The following is a 19,939-nucleotide window of genomic DNA, read 5'->3' as shown; positions in this document are numbered from 1 at the left end:
AAAAGAGGAGGAAAATGTGGACACAGCTGAAAATCAATACAGAGGCTCAGCTTCAGTCTGCGGTCTTGCATACTCATGAGGAAGCTATTGTTGATGCAGATGCCCAGGAGATGGGCAATGAGACCACCACAAACAAGGAAAGCAACTATACCATAGAATCTGGTGAAACATCACCCCCAGAGACTGAGCAGGAATCTGTGTTCTCCTTGTAGATTGAAGAGATATCAGACGTCAAGAGTCAGGAAAAGTCAGCTGCTCCACCAACAAATACCAAATCAATACACAAAAGTCTCTGAAAAGAGTGGGCAGCATGATTAAGAGGCTCTTTTTAAATTCATGTTGCAAAGATCAGATAGACTTTACACCTAAGGACATCCCCTATGTGGAGTCCCTGTGTCTTCAGAAAGAGGACTCTTTTACTGAGGTGGATCTACGAAGATCAAACATTACAGACATTCGCTCCTGTTGACTCCATGACACAAGATCAGTCATCAAAGGAGTCTCGGACAACTGGTTTAGGGGCTGACTGAAAATCGAACAAGAAACATGAACAGCACCCCAAACAAAGGGATGGAACCAGGGCTTAATTTGAGGGGGAGCAAGCCGGAGCGCGCTCCGGAACCTCTGACGTTAGCTCCGCCAGCTATTTATAGCCGTCATCCGCGTCTCTTGACAAACAATATTTATTTAAAAAAAAATAATCAATGTCAATGTCTGGTTTTGATATCCGTCTTGCTGGTGATTTCTGTCATGAAACGAGATACTGAAAATATCTATATTACGGAAAAGGAGGGTGCACACTTCCGTTCTATTGGATTCAATGATTTAACTTTTAACTTTGTAATATAGCATAGCGATATAGCATATAGCATAGCGAGCGTGGTTAGCTAGCTCACATAGCATATTGCCGGTAGGTAATGTAGATTTGGGTTAACCCTGGTAGTTTTGGTCACTATATCATTTACTCATCACTCATTCATCTAAGTTGACTATACACAGGTTATTTTTGTTGCTCTTAAACTGCATTCCTATATTTATAAATTCTATGTCTGAAGTATGTGACAGATTATCTATTTTGGAGTGTATCACTATGTGTATCCTGTCACATTGCAAATTGTGATTATGATGACGGATGATGATAACTTAATTGAAAATCTCCTTTTGTGATTACAGATTCTGTCAGAAAAAATCCTGTCGCTCGTGCTTCCACTGAACATGATGTCTGCAAGCATGCCATTCGGTGGTTCAAATTGGCAGCAGAGAGGGGAACCTCAAAGAGACGCAGTACACACGGGGTTCACCCTGCTGACGATGTCTATGCACAGCACATCACATGTTACTATTTTTATTGTTCATTTAAATGAGTATGTGAGTACTCATAAATAAATTTAAGAATTTCCATCACATTTTTTTTGTGTCCATTATCTTATTAGCCACTTGTAGTGATGTGTTGGTCAATCTGGTGTTTGTGCCAGCTCTTTTAAGTGAACTCAATTACACTTAATTGGTTGTATCCAACCAATCATATGATCACAAGGATCATACTGTAATGTCCCATATATCTCCAGGGAGGTTGGTGGAGGTTACTGTCCTGGTATAGAGGATGAGGGAGGCAGGGAGAGCAGTACAGCACAATGGATAGCAGATGACATGAAGTACCCAGAGAGAACCTATGCATGTACAGGGAGAACATGCAAACCACATACAGAAAGACCCCTGGCTGGATTCTAACACCTGCAACAGTGCTACCAACTGCACAACTCTGCAGCCTCAAAACTGTAAATTTACTCGTAATAATATCCCAATTTTAGGTCTTTTGCAGCTTCACAATAAATAATTTTCAGGTGTATAAGGCTAAACTGGTGGGTTTTTTATGGAGTCATTTCTAGTTGTAGTTGGTAAGCAAGTTTTTATCTGTATCTACTTTTGTTAATAGATGCATAATAAATAAAGGTTCTGGACCAAATGAGTCCACCTCCATTATAAGTATCATACACGGATCCGAAACGGCTCTGGGCCGGATGATGTGTTCTATGAACGGATCCAAAACGGATCCGGGCCGGATGATGTGTTCTATGAACGGATCCAAAACGGATCCGGGCTGGATGATGTGTTCTATGAACGGATCCAAAACGGATCCGGGCCGGATGATGCGTTCTATGAACGGATCCAAAACAGATCCGGGCCGGATGTGGCACTTAATGTGCGGATCCGGATAGGGTCCGGGGCGGATCCGACCGGGATTTTGAATCCGTTCTGGTGTGCAAGTGGACTCCGATCCGGGTCCGTTTTGCGGATCCGTTCCTGAGCCTACCCTAAATCCGGAACGGATCCGGTCCGGAGTCCGTTTGCTATCTGGGTCTATACTGCCAAAAGTATTTGCTCACCTGCCTTTAACACGCATGAATTTAAGTGACATCCCATTCCTAATCCATAGGGTTTAATATGACGTCAGCCCACCCTTTGCAGCTGTAAGAGCTTCAACTCTTTTGGGCAAGCTTTCCACAAGGGTTAGGAGTGTGTTTATGGGAATTGTTTACCATTCTTCCAGAAGCGCATTTGTGAAGTCAGATACAGATGTTGGACAAAATGACCTGGCTCGCAGTCTTCGCTCTAATTCACCCCAAAGGGTTTTTTTTAATCTGTTGAGGTTAGGACTCTGTGCAGGCCAGTGAAGTTCTTCTACAACAAACTCGCTCATCCATGTGTTTATGGACCTTGCTTTGTGCACTGGTGCGCAGTCTCGTTGGAACAGGAAGGGGCCATCCCAAAACTATTTCCACAAAGTTAGGAAGCATGAAATTGTCCAAAAATCTCTTGGTATGCTGAAGCATTCAGTTCCTTTCACTGGAACTAGGCGGCCAAAACCAGCTCCTGAAGAACAGCCCCACACCATAATCCCCCCTCTACCAAACTTTACACTTGGCACACTGCAGTCAGACAAGTACCGTTCTCCTGGCAACCGCCAAACCCAGACTCGTCCATCAGATTGCCAGATGGAGAGGCGAGATTCGTCACTCCAGAGAACACATCTCCACTGCTGTATAGTCCAGTGGCGGCATGCTTTACACCACTGTACTGACACTTTGCATTGCACTTGGTGATGTAAGGCTTGGATGCCGCTGCTCGGCCATAGAAACAATGATTCTGATGAAAGTTGGCGACTTCTGCCCACTATACGCCTCAGCATCCGCTGACCTTTCTCTGTCATTTTCCATGGCTTACCACTTCGTAGTTGAGTTGCTGTCGTTCCTAATCGCGTCCACTTTGTTATAATACCACTGACAGCTCACTGTGGAATATTTAGAAGCGGGGGAATTTCCCGACTGGACTTGTTGCACAGGTGGCATCCTATCACAGTACCACGTTGGAATTCACTGAGCTCCTGAGGGCGACCCATTGTTTCCCAAATGTTTGTAGAAGCAGTCTGCATGTCTAGGTGCTTTAATTCATATACCTGTGGCCATGGAAGTGATTGGAACACCTGAATTTAATTATCTGGTTGGGTGAGTGAATACTTTTGGCAAAATAGTGTATCTGAAAAACCTGGCAACCAGAAGAGGTTTGTCTCAACCATTAAAAAGCCTTTCAGATGTCACAACAAGGTTGCTGTTATTTAGCAGATACATTTTTCTTAGTATTTCTAATTCTAAACATTTTTTAAATTTAGTTTTAGGACTTTAAACATTTAATATTTTTAGACTTCTTATTATTCTTCTACATGATTTATAACAACTGCGTCGGTCCAATGCAGTAAAGAGGGAGCTGAGCCGGAAGGAGAAGCTTTCAATTTAGTAGTCCAGCTTTGTTCCAACCCTCACCTATGGTCATGAAATGTGGGTAGTGACGAAAAGAATGAGATTGCAGAAACAAGCGGCTGAAATGGGAGGCTGAGCACAGACTTAGAGATAAGGTGAAAAGCTTGACCATCCAGGTGCTTCTTTGCATCGAAAGGAGTCGACTGTAGTGGTTTGGGTATCTGAAGGTTTTACAGGCAAGTCCAACTGGGAGAACCTAGAACTCGCTGAAAGGGATTATTTATCCCTTCTGGGCTGGGAACGCCTTGGCATTCCTCAAGAGGAGCTGGGATGTTTCGCTGTGGAGTGGGATGTCTGGGTTTCCCTGCTTGACCCGTTTCCTCCGTTTCCTCCCTCAAATAAGTGGAAGACGATGGATGTATAGGGATGATGTTATTCTCTACTTATTTAAAAAAAAAAAAAAAACTCTTTTACAATTATGAGATTTTTTAATCGTTCATTAATTTGGGGAAAGATAAATGATATACTTTGTAGAACTGGATGAATAAACACATCAATAAAAAAAAGAATAGTTGAAGAAACAACAGAAACCTAACAGATCTTGATTAGGTATCACCTGAGTGTTTGTGGTAAGGTTTTGTTAATCAAGACATTATAATTGTTTGTAATCCTCCCCCTTTATACAATGTTCACTGTAGGTGTAACACTCTTGGTGATCCTGGACTTACATGGGAAGTTGTATGTAAAGCAGGCCAGGGCAGCTATCATCCACTCTGCTCGTGTCTCACAGATGATGGCGATGTTGGTTTTTGGCAGCTGCCCCAACGATGTCATGCCACTGCCTAGCTGACTTGCTGCAGTAAGGACTTCTTTGTAGGAGAGCCAGCTGTACTCACCAAGAATTACCTGCAGAATTACCCAGGGAGGAGGGTGAGAAAGAAGAGTAAAAATCCTGTCAGTGATGGTCACCAAGGATCTAACTCCTGGCTTTGTTTTGGCTGGTATGATATCTATGATTTTAAAATGAAAACTTCCAGTCTTACCTGGGGCCTTTACTATATCAGGGGCTCGACATACATGGCTTATCTTTTCTTTGTCTGGTTTTACACTCTGTTAAAATCAAAAAAAACTTCAGGCAGTGAAGACAACCAAAGTTGTCTTACTCTGGATATTTTTGTGTTCATGTAAAAAGTAGTGTTTTTACCAGATGGCCTATCTCAAATATGATTCTAGAGACGCATATTTCTCTCAAGAATAGGAAACCATAATCCTAATCTAATAAGGAGGAGTTTAAACATATGAAAGGGGTTTTGAAAAAGTATTAAGATTCTATTTCACTGCATTATAACCTGTCACTTAAATGGATATGTTTATGAATTTTTTCTTATGGGACTTGTGAACTGAAAACTGAAAAGTAATTAGTCTAAATATTCTCTAAATTCTTTAAATTCTTTATCTATTGAAAGAATTTGCATGGTCTTTCAACATAGCCAGAGGTGCCACAATTGAAGGATGTGTGAGGTACATATACTCTCACTTTGTGTGATGGAAAAAGGTATACACATGCTTTTCGTGTGTTTGTGAGTTTATGCATCTGGCTCCAGGAGTTCTAGAGAAGTATAGACATAGAAAAAAAGATTGACTGTGAAATCCTCAGGGCACTGTAAATTAATTATTAAAAAATTAACAGAATATGGCACCATAGCAATAGAGGAAAACTGTGTCAGAAACTGTGACTAAAATCAACTCATTAAGACAATGTGTTAAATCGTCCAGCAGAACCCATCCAACTAAAAGGGGCTGCAGTAGTTTTCTTTGAAGAATGGATACAAATTCCACAGGACATGTGTAATTGATTGTAATTTGTTCTAGCATAGCACTGAGCAGTTGTCAGCCTGCTGCAGTAGCTCTGGACATTGTGTATATATATATATATATATCTCAAATAAAATAAAATCAAATTAAATTTATTTGTATAGCACATTTCATGTACAAAACAATTCAAAGTGCTTTACATAAAATAAAAGCATTGCAGCAGGGAGTGGAACAATACATAAAAATACATAAAATAATATAAAATGAAACAAATAATATAATTGAAGTGAATTTAAAAACAAGCAACAGTCCAGATAAATTAAAAAATATCGTGCAGATTTCATGCATAGACACGTGAGAAAAGAAATGTTTTTAACCTGGATTTAAAAATGTCTACATTTGGTGAAAGTTTAATCTCCACTGGCAGTTTGTTCCACTTGTTTGCAGCATAACAGCTAAATGCTGCTTCTCCATGTTTAGTCTGGACTCTGGACTGGACCAGCTGACCTGAGTCCTTGGATCTAAGAGCTCTGCTAGGTTTATATTCTCTGAACATATCACAGATGTATTTTGGGCCTAAACCGTTCTGGGATTTGTAAACCATCAGCAGGCTTTTAAAATCTACTCTGTGACTGACTGGAAACCAGTGTAAATATTTTAAAATTGGTGTGATGTGTTCAGATCTCTTAGTCCGGGTTAAAACTCTAGCAGCAGCGTTCTGGATGAGCTGCAGATGTTTAATGCTCTTTTTAGGAAGTCCAGTTAAAAGGACATTACAGTAATCGAGTCTACTGGAGATGAATGCATGGATGAGTTTCTCCTAAAGGAAACCTATAATTCTGTTGACTTCTGAGATGGTAAAAAGCTGCCTTGGTGACAGCTTTGATGTAGCTGCTGAAAGTCAGATCTGAGTCTATCAACACTCCGAGGTTACGAACTTGGTCAGTGATTGTAAGGCCCCGAGTCTCAAGATATTTACCAACGCTGACCCTCTTCTCTTTGCTACCAAACAGAATGATCTCAGTTTTTTCTTCATTTAATTGTAGAAAATTCTCTCTCATCCAGGTGTTTATTTCCTCCAGACACTGACGCAGTACGTCTGCTGGGCTGCAGTCGTCTGGTGACAGAGACACATAAAGTTGTGTATCGTCTGCATAACTGTGATAATTGATGTTAAAGTTCTGCAATATCAGACCCAAAAGGAGCATATACAAGTTAAACAGAAGAGGTCCAAGAATTGACCCCTGGGGGACTCCACAAGTCATGGCCACTCGCTCAGATTCATAGCTGCCAATTGAAACAACAATATATATATATATATATATATACACACATGTGTATACATATATAACATGTTTGTCACAGTGTAGCATCCCCTTTTCTAACAAGACTCTTTAATTGTCTGAGAACTGAGGAGACCGGTTGCTGGCAGAGGAATGTTGTTATATTCTTGTATGATGAAGGATTCTAGCTGCTCAGCAGTCCTAGGTCTTCTTTGTTGTATTTTAAATGTTTTCAGTTGGTGAAAGGTCTGGACTGCAGGCAGGTGAGTCCAGCACCCGGACTCTTCTACTAGGAGGCCATGCTGTTGGAATAGATGCAGTATGTGGTTTAACATCGTCTTGCTGAAAATATACACAAAGCCTTCTCTGAAAAAGACGTCGTCTGGATGGGAGCATCTGTTGCTCTAAAACCTGTATATACAGTGCCTTGCGAAAGTATTCGGCCCCCTTGAACTTTTCAACCATTTGCCACATTTCAGGCTTCAAACATAAAGATATAAAATTGTAATTTTTTGTGAAGAATCAACAACAAGTGGGACACAATCGTGAAGTGGAATGAAATTTATTGGATGTCAAACTTTTTTAACAAATAAAAAACTGAAAAGTGGGGCGTGCAATATTATTCGGCCCCTTTACTTTCAGTGCAGCAAACTCACTCCAGAAGTTCAGTGAGGATCTCTGAATGATCCAATGTTGTCCCAAATGACTGATGATGATAAACAGAATCCACCTGTGTGTAATCAAGTCTCCGTATAAATGCACCTGCTCTGTGATAGTCTCAGGGTTCTGTTCAAAGTGCAGAGAGCATCATGAAGACCAAGGAACACACCAGGCAGGTCCGAGATACTGTTGTGGAGAAGTTTAAAGCCGGATTTGGATACAAAAAGATTTCCCAAGCTTTAAACATCCCAAGGAGCACTGTGCAAGCAATCATATTGAAATGGAAGGAGTATCAGACCACTGCAAATCTACCAAGACCCGGCCGTCCCTCTAAACTTTCATCTCAAACAAGGAGAAGACTGATCAGAGATGCAGCCAAGAGGCCCATGATCACTCTGGATGAACTGCAGAGATCTACAGCTGAGGTGGGAGAGTCTGTCCATAGGACAACAATCAGTCGTACACTGCACAAATCTGGCCTTTATGGAAGAGTGGCAAGAAAGCCATTTCTCAAAGATATCCATAAAAAGTCTCGTTTAAAGTTTGCCACAAGCCACCTGGGAGACACACCAAACATGTGGAAGAAGGTGCTCTGGTCAGACGAAACCAAAATCAAACAGTTTGGCCACAATGCAAAACGATATGTTTGGCGTAAAAGCAACACAGTTCATCACCCTGAACACACCATCCCCATTGTCAAACATGGTGGTGGCAGTATCATGGTTTGGGCCTGCTTTTCGTCAGCAGGGACAGGGAAGATGGTCAAAATTGATGGAAAGATGGATGGGGCCAAATACAGGACCATTCTGGAAGAAAACCTGTTGGAGTCTGCAAAAGACCTGAGACTGGGACGGAGATTTATCTTCCAACAAGACAATGATCCAAAACATAAAGCCAAATCTACAATGGAATGGTTCACAAATAAACGTATCCAGGTGTTGGAATGGCCAAGTCAAAGTCCAAACCTAAATCCAATCGAGAATCTGTGGAAAGAGCTGAAGACTGCTGTTCACAAACGGTCTCCATCCAACCTCACTGAGCTCGAGCTGTTTTGCAAGGAAGAATGGGCAAGAATTTCAGTCTCTCGATGTGCAAAACTGAGAGACATACCCCAAGCGACTTGCAGCTGTAATTGCAGCAAAAGGTGGCGCTACAAAGTATTAACGCAAGGGGGCCGAATAATATTGCACGCCCTGCTTTTTAGTTTTTTATTTATTAAAAAAGTTTGACACATCCAATAAATTTCATTCCACTTCATGATTGTGTCCCACTTGTTGTTGATTCTTCACAAAAAAATACAATTTTATATCTTTATGTTTGAAGCCTGAAATGTGGTAAAATGTTAAAAAGTTCAAGGGGGCCGAATACTTTCGCAAGGCACTGTACCTTTAAGCATTGATGCAGCCTTTCCAGATGTGCAGGTTTCCAGTTCCACAGGAACTAGTGCACCCCCATACCACTGAGAACCAGTAACCAGCTGGATGGTCCCTCTCCTCTTTACTCTGCAGGACGCAGTGTTCATGATTTCCAAAAAGAATTTCATATTCTGATCCATCTGACCACAGAACAGCTTTACACTTAGTCTCAGTCCATTTTAAATGAGATTTGGTCCAGAAAAGACAGCAGGGTTTCTGGGTTTTACATATGGCTTCTTCTCTGCATGATAGCCTGCATTTGTGGATGGCACAGACGATAATTTCTGGTAAAGTCCCTGATCCCATGCAGTGATTTCCAGGACAGCATCATGTTCGCTTGCAGTGCAGAGCTGACTGAGGGTCTGAAGATTACTGGCATTCAATATCATTTTCAACTGTTCAAAATCTTCAGTTTTACATTGAGAAACATTTTTCTGAAACTGATTCACATTTTGTAGACTCTGCCTCTCTAAGGTGCCCTTTTTATACCCAGTCATGTTCCTGACCTGTTGTGCATTAACCTATTTAGTTACATGTTTCTCCAGCTGTTTCCTTTCAGTACTACTCCTTTCAGTACTACTACTACTACAGTACTAGTACATGATGCTGCCATCAAATTCAACACGAGCTAATGTTTGTAAAGCTGGAAAATGCTTCCCTTTCAACATTTGATTTCAACTTTCTGTGTTCTATTATGAAAAAAAATGTTGTTTATCAGATTCGCTAATCATTGCATTCCGTTTTTTTTTACATTTTACAGCGTCCCAACATTTTGGAATTGGGGTTGTAAGTTAATGGGACTAGTTTGGCTTGAAATGAATCCATTAATGATTAAATTCAGCACCAACGGCCAAGTGTTGAAAGACTTTATTCTAAACAAATGACTGTAGTGACGTCTTCAGCTTTTGAAAGGTACCTTAAATCTAATTGAAGCTTTATAAGATTTCTTTAATAAAGAGTTAAGGTTTTAAGTGACTCATACCTCTGATGAGTCCCACTATCCCCAACTAAGCGAACCCTGCATCTACTGTGTGTTGGTGGGGGCATTTGACAACAGAAACAATGGGTTTCTATCCCACAGTGACATGCGTGGCCTGTTTTCAAAAGTCGCTCACGTCAAGTCAAGACACAGTAGTACTGCAGATCTCATGCTGCACCACAGCATTTTCATCATCTGCATGAGAGGAAGAGAAGCCCAGGCTTCTGGATGTACTCTCAAATACTCACATGGCAGGAACATGAAATACAGGAGCTGCTTCCTGAGGTTAACACCCATGAGGTTATACTGTCTCCTAATGGTTCATAAATGCTAGTGCACTCAAACAGAGACACAAAAAGTAATGAGTTATTTACACTTTTTTCTGCTTGTTGGAAACAACAATGGGAAGCATAAATAGGTAAGTTATGTAGTCTTGCAGCAATAAGTGTTTCAACAGTGGGGTTTAAGTGGATTAGCAGAATCAGGCTGGTGGGATTTGAGTGGTAATTCGGGGTAAATAATTGCATTATCAAGGTTGGCAAACCTTGTGTAGGTTCTGTGCATATCCAGAAAATACTGTTTAAAAGTGTGCCTATCTTAACATTTGTAGCTGGTAGCTGTGAACATCATACAGGAGAATAACAATCTGTCAAGTGAAAGAGCAGCAATAACCAAGACCATTCAACTGGAATTCAGAACTACACATATTGCAGGTCTATGGAGGGGTACCCTGCTTTCTCCCAATTTAAACAAGCCCCTCCTGACTTTTTCACATAAAGCAACCAGTGTATGTTGCAGTAAAACTATTCAAAATACACAAAGCAGCTTCAACCTTTGGACTTGTCCTTGTTTTACATATTGCCATTTCTGTCCTTGATGTCTCTATTCATTTTCAAATCATAATCTTCACATTCTTTTGAGTCACAGTGCAGCATCTAATGATTTACTTCAACCACTGTTCAACTATGGCTTCACACAATATGGCTTCTTCTTTCTCTTTTCCTTTTACATTAGTTTGCAATAAAACACCGCTACAGTTCCCCAAGTTGCCACATAGTGTGCTCAGTGTTATGTATGATAGTTTTCAGTCCAGCTAATGTGTCATACAGCTCCATTATAATCCAAACCTGATCTTTGAAAAACACATGGAGACACGATCCTTCATTACGCTGAAGACTAGCACTGCGGCACACAGAGTTGTTTCCACATCAGTCTGCAGCTGTGAAGGCTCACTAAGAAAATCAATTGGTAGCTAGAAATACTTCCACATGAATTTACTTAAAGCCAAAGTGTATTACAGTGTTCGTCATATGATCTTGGAATGATTCCAAAGAATAAGCGCAGTATCTGCCGGCAGAGATGGTTTTGGGGCTGAGAGCCTCTGCTGACACAGTTTTAATGGAGTGGTCAAACTTAAAACCGGAATCAAAGCAATTATTCTCACAGTGTAGATTGTAATTGGCACGATAAAAAATAAGTGAAAAATTGTTTCAAATCAAGGATTTCCAATGCTCCACGGAAGTCTGGGACCTACTCGTTGGCCTTACAAATTGAGATGCTACCATAACTCAGCGAATTCTTCTCTTTCTTTTCCTGCAGCCATCCTGTATCGCATTGATTTTAAACATCCATTTTTACTGCAGCGAAAGGGGAATTTAAACACAAACATTTCTACATTTTCTGCACACCAAGATTAACAAATATTACCATGACTGTTAGTCAGTGCTGAGAAACCTTTATAATCCGTCATCTTTGGTATATGTCTTATTAGACTGCGTTTCAGCTGATGTGTTGTGGTCTACGTTGGTTGCTAAACTAAAGGGTTCCAACCACAGAGTCACCACCACGTTGCACTACAATGTTTCTCCAGTAGTTCAGAAGAGACAAACTAATAACTGGCTGTTGCGGGGGACTTCTGCACTTTTAGTTTTCACCACAGTATGAAAGGTGAGGATGAGGCTCACGGAATTAAATTATTTTCAATATTGTTCTTGCACCAGTTTAACCTAACTCAGGCTTGTGGGGGGTGGGAGGCAGGGTATGCCCTGGACAGGTCACCAATCTATCACAGGGCCACACAGAGACACTCACTCCTAGAGACAATTTAGAGTCACAGGTTAACCTAAGATGCATGTTTTTGTGCGGTGGGAAGAAGCTGGAGTAGCCGGAGAGAACCCATATACATACACAGCGAGAACAGGCAAACTCCACACAGATAGACCCCAGCCGGGAATCGAATCTTGAACACTCTTGCTGTGAGGTCACTGTGCTCAACGCCACACCACCGTGCAGCTCGATATGCAATTTAAGACTGATAAAGCTGTATCCTTTCCAGTATCTTTTATCATGTGTATCATTTCAGTCTTTCATTTAAGTACTGTGTAAAATGAAAATGTATCTCACTTTGTACCTTTTTGAATACTTTCCCGTTGCTCTGTCGCTCATCTTCCTCACTGATCACCATTCTCGTCCCGAGACAGTCTCTGTGGGGGAACCTCGTGGCAGCATACTCAAACATCTTATCCAATGTATCCACTCCAGGGTGTAGTATCATAACAAGCCTCTTGGTGGCACTCATTGCTCTGTAGGGTCCCTCTGGACATCCTAGGATAGAGTGAGCCTTAGGTCTCTTGGCTCGCTCCTCCGCTGAGCCGTAGAAGTCTCCATCAGGTCTGGAGACCCAGCTGAGAAGGTATAAAGGCAGGAAGGTGATAGTGGTGTAGATCCACACCATGAGGTAGAAGAGAAACAGCAGCATGGGGTTCGGGTCCTCTTTCAGCTTCATTCTGAAGGTGTGAGATGCAGGGATGAAAGGATGGGCAAGGTACCGCTTGTGCTGCTTTAAAAGAGTTTTAACTTCTTCTCTGTCAATTGAAAGGCCACTCGTCTGCAGTTCTCCTAGGAAATAAACATTAACCTGGCATTAGAGCAACAAGTAACAAAGCTACTTCTAAACTACTTTAAAAAGATGTGGTAATAACAACCAGTTATTTTTTGTACTGCAGTGCATGAAGAAACACTTTATTGACTGAACATCAGTTAACACAGCAGGTTTCAAATGTTTCTCTGCACTCACACTAATGAGCACAGCACATTAACGCACCCTCAAGTTAAAAAAGCTGAAATGCAAGAGAGAGGTAGGTGATGAAGCAAGAAGGAAACAGTATGGAGAAACAAATTAAACTTACTGAGAGAAAGTGATGAAAAAAAGATTCAGTGTTGTAGAGCATATGCGAGCTGTCTGTATACTTTTATAAATCACCTCAGTCTAAATTGTAATTGTGACGTGACGTGGTGACGTGGAGACAGTCATCTCATCAGGTGTCGTGGTAACATCAGATCTTTCTTTACAGCCTATTACAGCTCTCACAATCAATTAAGTAAAATGTATGGGAGATATGAAAATGTCTTATCAACAGGACAAGGTCTGAAGAAGTTTGAAGATGAGATGAGGTCAAAAGTCAGGGAAACATTCACATTACAACTGATGAAAAAAACATGACTGTTGGAAAGACTGCCTTCTTAATCAATGTTCATCTGAATAAATAGCTGCAGAAAAAAATCAGACAGCGGTAAAGGACAATTTGGACCATAAGTCCACTGTATATCCAAATATTTTGTCACAGTTGGTGATTAATGACTCGTGTCAAAGTAATGGTTATCTTGTATAAAAGGATACTTTATATTTTGTGTATTGTTAGCTTATTCTTGACTGGACTGTGGACTCAAAGAACTTGCTGAGGACAGTACAACAATCGGTATTATTTCAATATGTCTAAATCTCTCTGACACACCACCAATCCATCAGATTAGGATTTCTTTTGATCACTTTTAGAATTATTTTGCTTCTGACTATGTCACTGAATACAACTGTAAAACTGGTCTCACCACTGACAGCTACACCTCTCCCTGTATACTCACCTTCATGAACAGACATTACATCTGTATTATAAGACCCTTAAAGTGCAATGAGACCACCAGAGTGAGGAAAGTCTCTGTATATTGACGTTTCTATGCAAGTCACTGGATATATTTGCAGCCTTGGAGCTAAAAAAAAGAAATACTCTATCAAAATAATATGACTGCAGACATATCTACCATCTGCATTCACCCAATAGTCTACTTGAGCTGCAGGAATTCATTACTCATATGAGAGAAGCATCTTGCTTCCCGAAAGCGCCATAATGTTTCCCTAGAACCTCGAAAACTGCTCACTGGCACACACATGTTCTGTCCCCATCGTCCTCCATCCCCCAAGAGTCAGTTTGCAACTGATGAAAATATCAGAGATTTTACCAGCAGAGCTCTCCCAGACTTCCATCTCCTCCATCTGTGGAATGTTGACTCTTTTCTGTTAAGTACTGCTGTTTTAGCTGGTGTTTCGATACCAGAGAAAAACACCTTTCTGCATCAGGGATGAAGACACCAGCACACACACCTTTCTCTGCCACATACTCAGCCACATCTTCAGTTTTCACATGAAAGCGCCGAAAACATATTTTTCCACTTATTTTATGATGGGACAATGCAAATAAAAACAGGCTTTAACGAAGCGCCACTTTAAACTGAAAATTCTGAAATGTTTTTGGAAAAACAAATGTTCTTTTTGAACTGGATGCCAGAAAAATGTTTTAAAAGTTGGTACAGGTGCCACAAAAATATTGAAAATTTGAGTCATAACAGAAAAAAAAAGAAAACACCAGAATATCTCTATGAATCTGGTTCAAATCCAGCATCTGCGGTGGTAAAGGACAACGTCATGATCTATGATCATGCCAGCGTGATCAGATTAGAGATCGATTGATACATCGGCCGGCCGATATTTCGGGCCGATTTTTGCGTTTTTTTTCTTGTATCGGTAGGGCTGTCGCGGTGAGGGAATTCCCACCGCGGTGACTCATAGCCGCTCAACAGCGCGGTATGCGGTGATATCGCATTTTTGTTCATTAGGTTACTTTCCACGACATGTAATGTTAGATGAAAATCGAGCGCATAATCCGTCTTTTTTTCCCAGCGATTCTGACATTTCACTTTGCTTTGCCTGTCATTTACTCGCTCACAGACCAACATAGCGGAGATCAAGCAGCGCATACCCCAGTTCTGCAACATTGTTGCCAGTGCCACATGGCAAATATCAACATTGTTGCAGACCTGCGCACGTTTCATTTAGTAATGACGGAGAAAAACGAAGCAGATCAGGGCAGCAGTTGAGCTCACGTGTCCGGGATACAGTTTTTTTAAACAGACTGCCCGCCGACCAACCAACCCAAGCTGAACTTTAACTGTTTCCGCGAAGTTGTTAGAGCTTATTTCTGGCCCGGCACATTTTTTAAATGTTTTTTTTTTTTTTTTTTTTTTTTAAATAGGCCTACAGACCAACAGTAAATGTGCACACCAAGCTGTGGTTCTGTGGAAGCTAGTTTATTGTTGATATTAGACGGTCGCATTTACAATGTTAAACATGGATAATATGGGAAGATTCAAAGCCATAAAGTGTCCGGACTAGGCAGAGGAGTAAAGCCGAGATAAAGGTAGGCCACTGCATTTTATTTTAACTTCTATTGCTACGACACTGAGTAGGCATATTCTTGTAATATCAGCTGCTGAGGGAGAATGAGACCACAACGAGTAGCATGCAGACGTGTGTGCGTGTGCGGTGCCTATATGCAAAGATGACGACAGAAACGCGGCACCTAGCTGTGTTAATGTGTTTGTCCTGCCTTGCAGGGAATTTACAATGTATCATTATTACTATGCTGGCTTAAAAAAAAAGTATCAGTTCTTTCAGTCGCTTTGTATCTACCGTGCAGTCTTAAAAACTCTTAAAAACTTAAAACGTTTTCTCCGTTTTGAACTCCTAAAAACGCTGTCGCCGTGTGCAAGATAGGCACATCTGTCGAAATGTTCTGCGTTTATCTGTCGTTACCATTGTCGTGGGCACGTAGCCTTAGTTTCTCGAGTTGTTCTGCGCGTGCAAGGGGGCGTGCGGTGGGCGGTGGTGGCGGTGGCCTGGACAAGCACCGCGGAGGTCCTCTCAGCACCGCGGTGATTGCATTTTGCGGTTATCGCGACAGCCCTATGTATCGGCATCGGCCGATACGGGCGTGAGATCACCGATCTCAATTAGCGCATTCAGCAATATGCGTAGAGATGCTGAAGATCACGTGAAGCGCATTCATTATCTCCAGTAGTCGAGCTGCCAGTGCTGCGCGTGTGCGCGTTGCCATGGAGTATCATGTATGCACATGAAAACAATTACCTATCACTACGTGTACAGCATCTAACTTTACATAAAATAATGTCCATACACTTGTGCCTCCTCTTCCTCCTCGCTGACACTGACACATTCATTAAGTGCAGCAAAGCGCCGCCGAGTACGAGTCGTGACGCGGGTTGGTTCGATGTACCCGTCCCACTGCGGTCTGAAGCAGACTGTCAGCTGGTTTAAACACAATTTTTGCCCAGTGGGAAAGGCGGACTCAGAGCGGGTCCACAGGAGACGTAACAGTCAATGAGAGCGTGTCTCAGCAGCGTCCAAGCAACGTCTCAGCAGCGGCTCTCGCTATCTTTACATTGCACTTCTATCTTTGACGGAGCCGTTGCTGAAACGCGTCAAGCTTAAGAGAGCAGATTGCACCAGCACAGGAAATCAGAGCGGTGCAGAGCGGCTATCACATCGTTGTGTGTGCGTGTGTCTCTCTCTCATTCTGTCTTTGACAGTTTCCTCTAGGCCAGGGGTGTCAAACTGGTCCATGAAAGGGCCGTGTGGCTGCAGGTTTTTGTTACAACCCTGCGACAGCACAGCTGACTTGTTTCCTTCAATCAACTGAACTGGTAAGACCTTCAGTGCAGTTGATTGAATGAAACAAGTCAGCTGTGCTGTCGCAGGGTTGGAACAAAAACCTGCACCCACACGGCCCTTTCATGGACCAGTTTGACACCCCTGCTCTAGGCCTACTAGTGTGTTGTCTTTGCATAATAGATGGGATAATAAATCATGGTCATTTTATTTTAACAAACTGTTTAATTTACAAATCAAACAGAAGATGTAGCACTAGATAAAAATATACTGAATTTGTGTTTTTTGTTTCTTTTTAAAGAAATGGCTGGAAAGAAGTCAAATCCCGTATGGCAGCACTTCACTGAGCCAACACCAGGCAAGGCTCAGTGCAACACCTGCCATTTGGAGGGTCATTTGCACTACAATGGCCTCAAGCTGCTAAGTGTTAAGATTGTTTATTTTTATTGTTATATATTTAAATGTTCTACATTGTTTGCTGTTAATATGTTTTGTTAATAAACGTTTTTTTTTTTCTTAAATTGAGACTTGTGTAAAATTTGTTATCATTGTGTCCTTTTTATCATGTAAATGGAAGTAGAAAAAACAATATCGGCTTCAAGAATCAGCCCCCAAAAAATTGACAGCATCGGTTAAGACTGATGTCAAAATATCGCCAGTATCGGCATCGGCCTTTAAAAAACCATATCGGTCGATCTCTAGATCAGATCGCATGACGTCATTACGGCTCAGACCCCAGAGGGTTAGTATAATTTTGCTAATAATCTTTAAATAAAAGCTTTGAATTAATAATGCCAACTGCAATATCATAACAAGTTAAATCTGATCCCTTTCTTTCAGAAGTTAGAAATAGGTGGTCTCAGTGTTGCTCGTGGTTGGTTTTATGCAACTAACAGGAGCTCTGCAGTCAGCCGCTGCTCGCTGGATTAATTGAGTAATATTGTGGCGTGGTCTACGTAGTGGTGGGGTGAGCAATGTGTGCGAAGGGAATCACTGCTCTCTGAGGAGACTCTGTGAATGGGCTTTTGTGTGCTGACACCCACTCAGCTGAGCAGGCAGCTGAAGTCTTGCAGAAACTTCAACATGACCATTGTAGAGACGACGCAGCAACACACGGCTCGGTCCCAAGGGTCAGACTGTGTCTGCGTTTGCGCTAGTGTGTAGGTGTGTGTGTGTGTGTGTGTGTTAAGAGGAGGGGGGGTTTATGTGGTTGGTTTGTATGTGTAGGTGTCGTAAGAAGGATTTTCAAATTGTGACATAATTGAAGCTTGCAAAACAACTGAAGCGTTTTAATTGTGATTTCATCAGGAGAGAAAGCACAACACACAATTGTTTGGATAATGTGTTTAAGACTGCAGCTTTACTCTGCTTTTGTGTGCACTTGGTGACACAAACTGAGGGCAGTCATGCCTGTCACCAAGCTTTCTCTGCTGTAAGCTCTCATAAAGCTTCTCAACTGAATCCAACATTGCTAATACAGCAGCTAAAAAAGCCTTAACAACACATTATATCAATGTTGTATAGAGACACTTTTACCATTTTCTCTCTTGAAACATTAAAATGTTACGTTCCGCTGTACTTTCAAAACACCATAAAAAGATTATATGTTCTCATCTCTAGTTACACTTCTGTGAGGGATGGCTGCTGGGGAGGAGGAGGAGAGTATGTATGTGTACTTTCTAATCACATCAGACCAATCTTGAAAGACAACATTGTCTCTGTCTGCTAGTACAGGAACGCTCTAAAGGACCTCCATCCTTTGATGACTTTTACCACAGGCCTGATCACTACAGCTGTTTAAATAGAGCGTCAAAGTTCTAGTAACAAGCTGCCTGGAGTTCAACGTTAACCACAGGAGTGATGTGGGGCCTTTGGTTAAAACAGATGTCATTATATCTGGCTTGTATTTCATAACTGTATATATAAGCGCACATCAAAAGAAATATGTGTGCTGATGCCGATGAGAGCTCACTTCCCTGTCAAAATATGACACAATGTTTCAAGTAGGTCCTCATGAGTCAGTGCAGAAACCCTGAGGGCTTCAGGTGACCTATAACAGACACACAGCAGGTTGTGTGATGTAGAATGCATTACTACAGCGAGCCACAGATGTACCAGCAGCAGCATCCAAACGACCAAAAAGTGTTAAGCACGTGTCAACGGCACTGATACTTCCGGTTTACAATTAAAAAATAAAAGATTTATTGAGCTAAATCTGTCAAGAATTTTACGGCACAAATGATGTTCTTCCAACAGCACAGTTTATGTTTGGAGGTCAACAGTACAAATGTCATTTAGGACACTAAAGTCATTCAAACTGCACACATTTATCAGCCTTCTCCGGTTAGTTTAACAGGTACTAATACAGCTTCATGGGTCACTCTGTAGAAACAACATCTTAACAATATGGAGATACACAGGAGCCACAAAAGCTCGTCGTTATGAAAGAGAAAAAGCGGTTACATCAGTCTTTGTCGGCCACCTGAAGCATCCCGCACGTCCGTGAAAAACTCTGGACTTACCGTCAGTGAGTCCACAACACGGCCCGCTATCTGCGCTCAGTCTGCCGCAGCGCAGCTGTTCGCTGATGCTGAGCCCGGAAGTGACACGCGCGTCGTGCTGTTGTGCGAGTGTGGATGGCAGGTCGCGAGAGAGGGAGGAGGTTAACTGCGTTGTGATTGGACTGGTGGAGGTGGCGCGTGCTGGGGCCGGATGGAAGGAGGTCTCGAGGTGACTGAATCGGTTACTGTAGGTCATAAGGAATGAGAGGCTATATGCGCGAGACAGTCACATAACCTTCAGGCCTTTGAATTATAAAGAGCACCTCTGACGGGGTCCTTCAGCCGGTCTGTTTGTGAAAGATATTGCTTCATGAGCGTGTGTGCGGTTGATGGATTAAGAGAAATGTATTCTGTTGAGCTTGTATCATGTATATCACTTACTCCATTGTTTTGTGTGGTCTTGGCAGTAGAATTGGGACCTCTACTCCACTTAGATAAAAAATATCCTCACAGTGACCTGATCTAATTGACATATTGTATCATACTGTTTGAAGCCAGGAAGTAACTAAGATCTGAATGTGTTTTCCAGTAGAATTTGCTCAGGAGGAGGCTCTCCTGCCTTCAGCTACACAGAACTCACACCCTCTTTGTAGCCACAGCTTCCCCGTGACACCGCTACACTGAAACATCCTCTGCTGGAGCTGGAGAGCAGCTGGAGAGACTGAACCA

At 41.9% G+C, this 19,939-nt stretch overlaps 1 protein-coding gene across 2 annotated transcripts in view; it reads right to left on the bottom strand.

Annotated features, from left to right (window-relative positions):
* Positions 1-19,297, bottom strand: part of acsl3a (acyl-CoA synthetase long chain family member 3a) — a 73,770-nt gene extending 54,473 nt beyond the window's left edge. For both annotated transcript variants that reach the window (XM_075474026.1, XM_075474027.1), the window contains exons 1-3: positions 19,232-19,297; positions 12,321-12,808; positions 4,487-4,664 (exon numbers count right to left, since the gene is read on the bottom strand). In XM_075474026.1, the coding sequence (XP_075330141.1) occupies positions 4,487-4,664; positions 12,321-12,695 (553 nt within the window). In that variant the 5' untranslated portion in view covers positions 12,696-12,808; positions 19,232-19,297. The remainder of the gene's footprint in view (positions 1-4,486; positions 4,665-12,320; positions 12,809-19,231) is intronic.
* Positions 19,298-19,939: the final 642 nt, after the last annotated feature.

Source organism: Odontesthes bonariensis, chromosome 9 (genome assembly GCF_027942865.1).
Source record: "Odontesthes bonariensis isolate fOdoBon6 chromosome 9, fOdoBon6.hap1, whole genome shotgun sequence".
Classification (NCBI taxonomy): Eukaryota; Metazoa; Chordata; class Actinopteri; order Atheriniformes; family Atherinopsidae; genus Odontesthes; species Odontesthes bonariensis.
The sequence above is the reverse complement of the archived record's forward strand: the minus strand, read 5'-3'. Positions and strand labels throughout refer to the sequence as shown.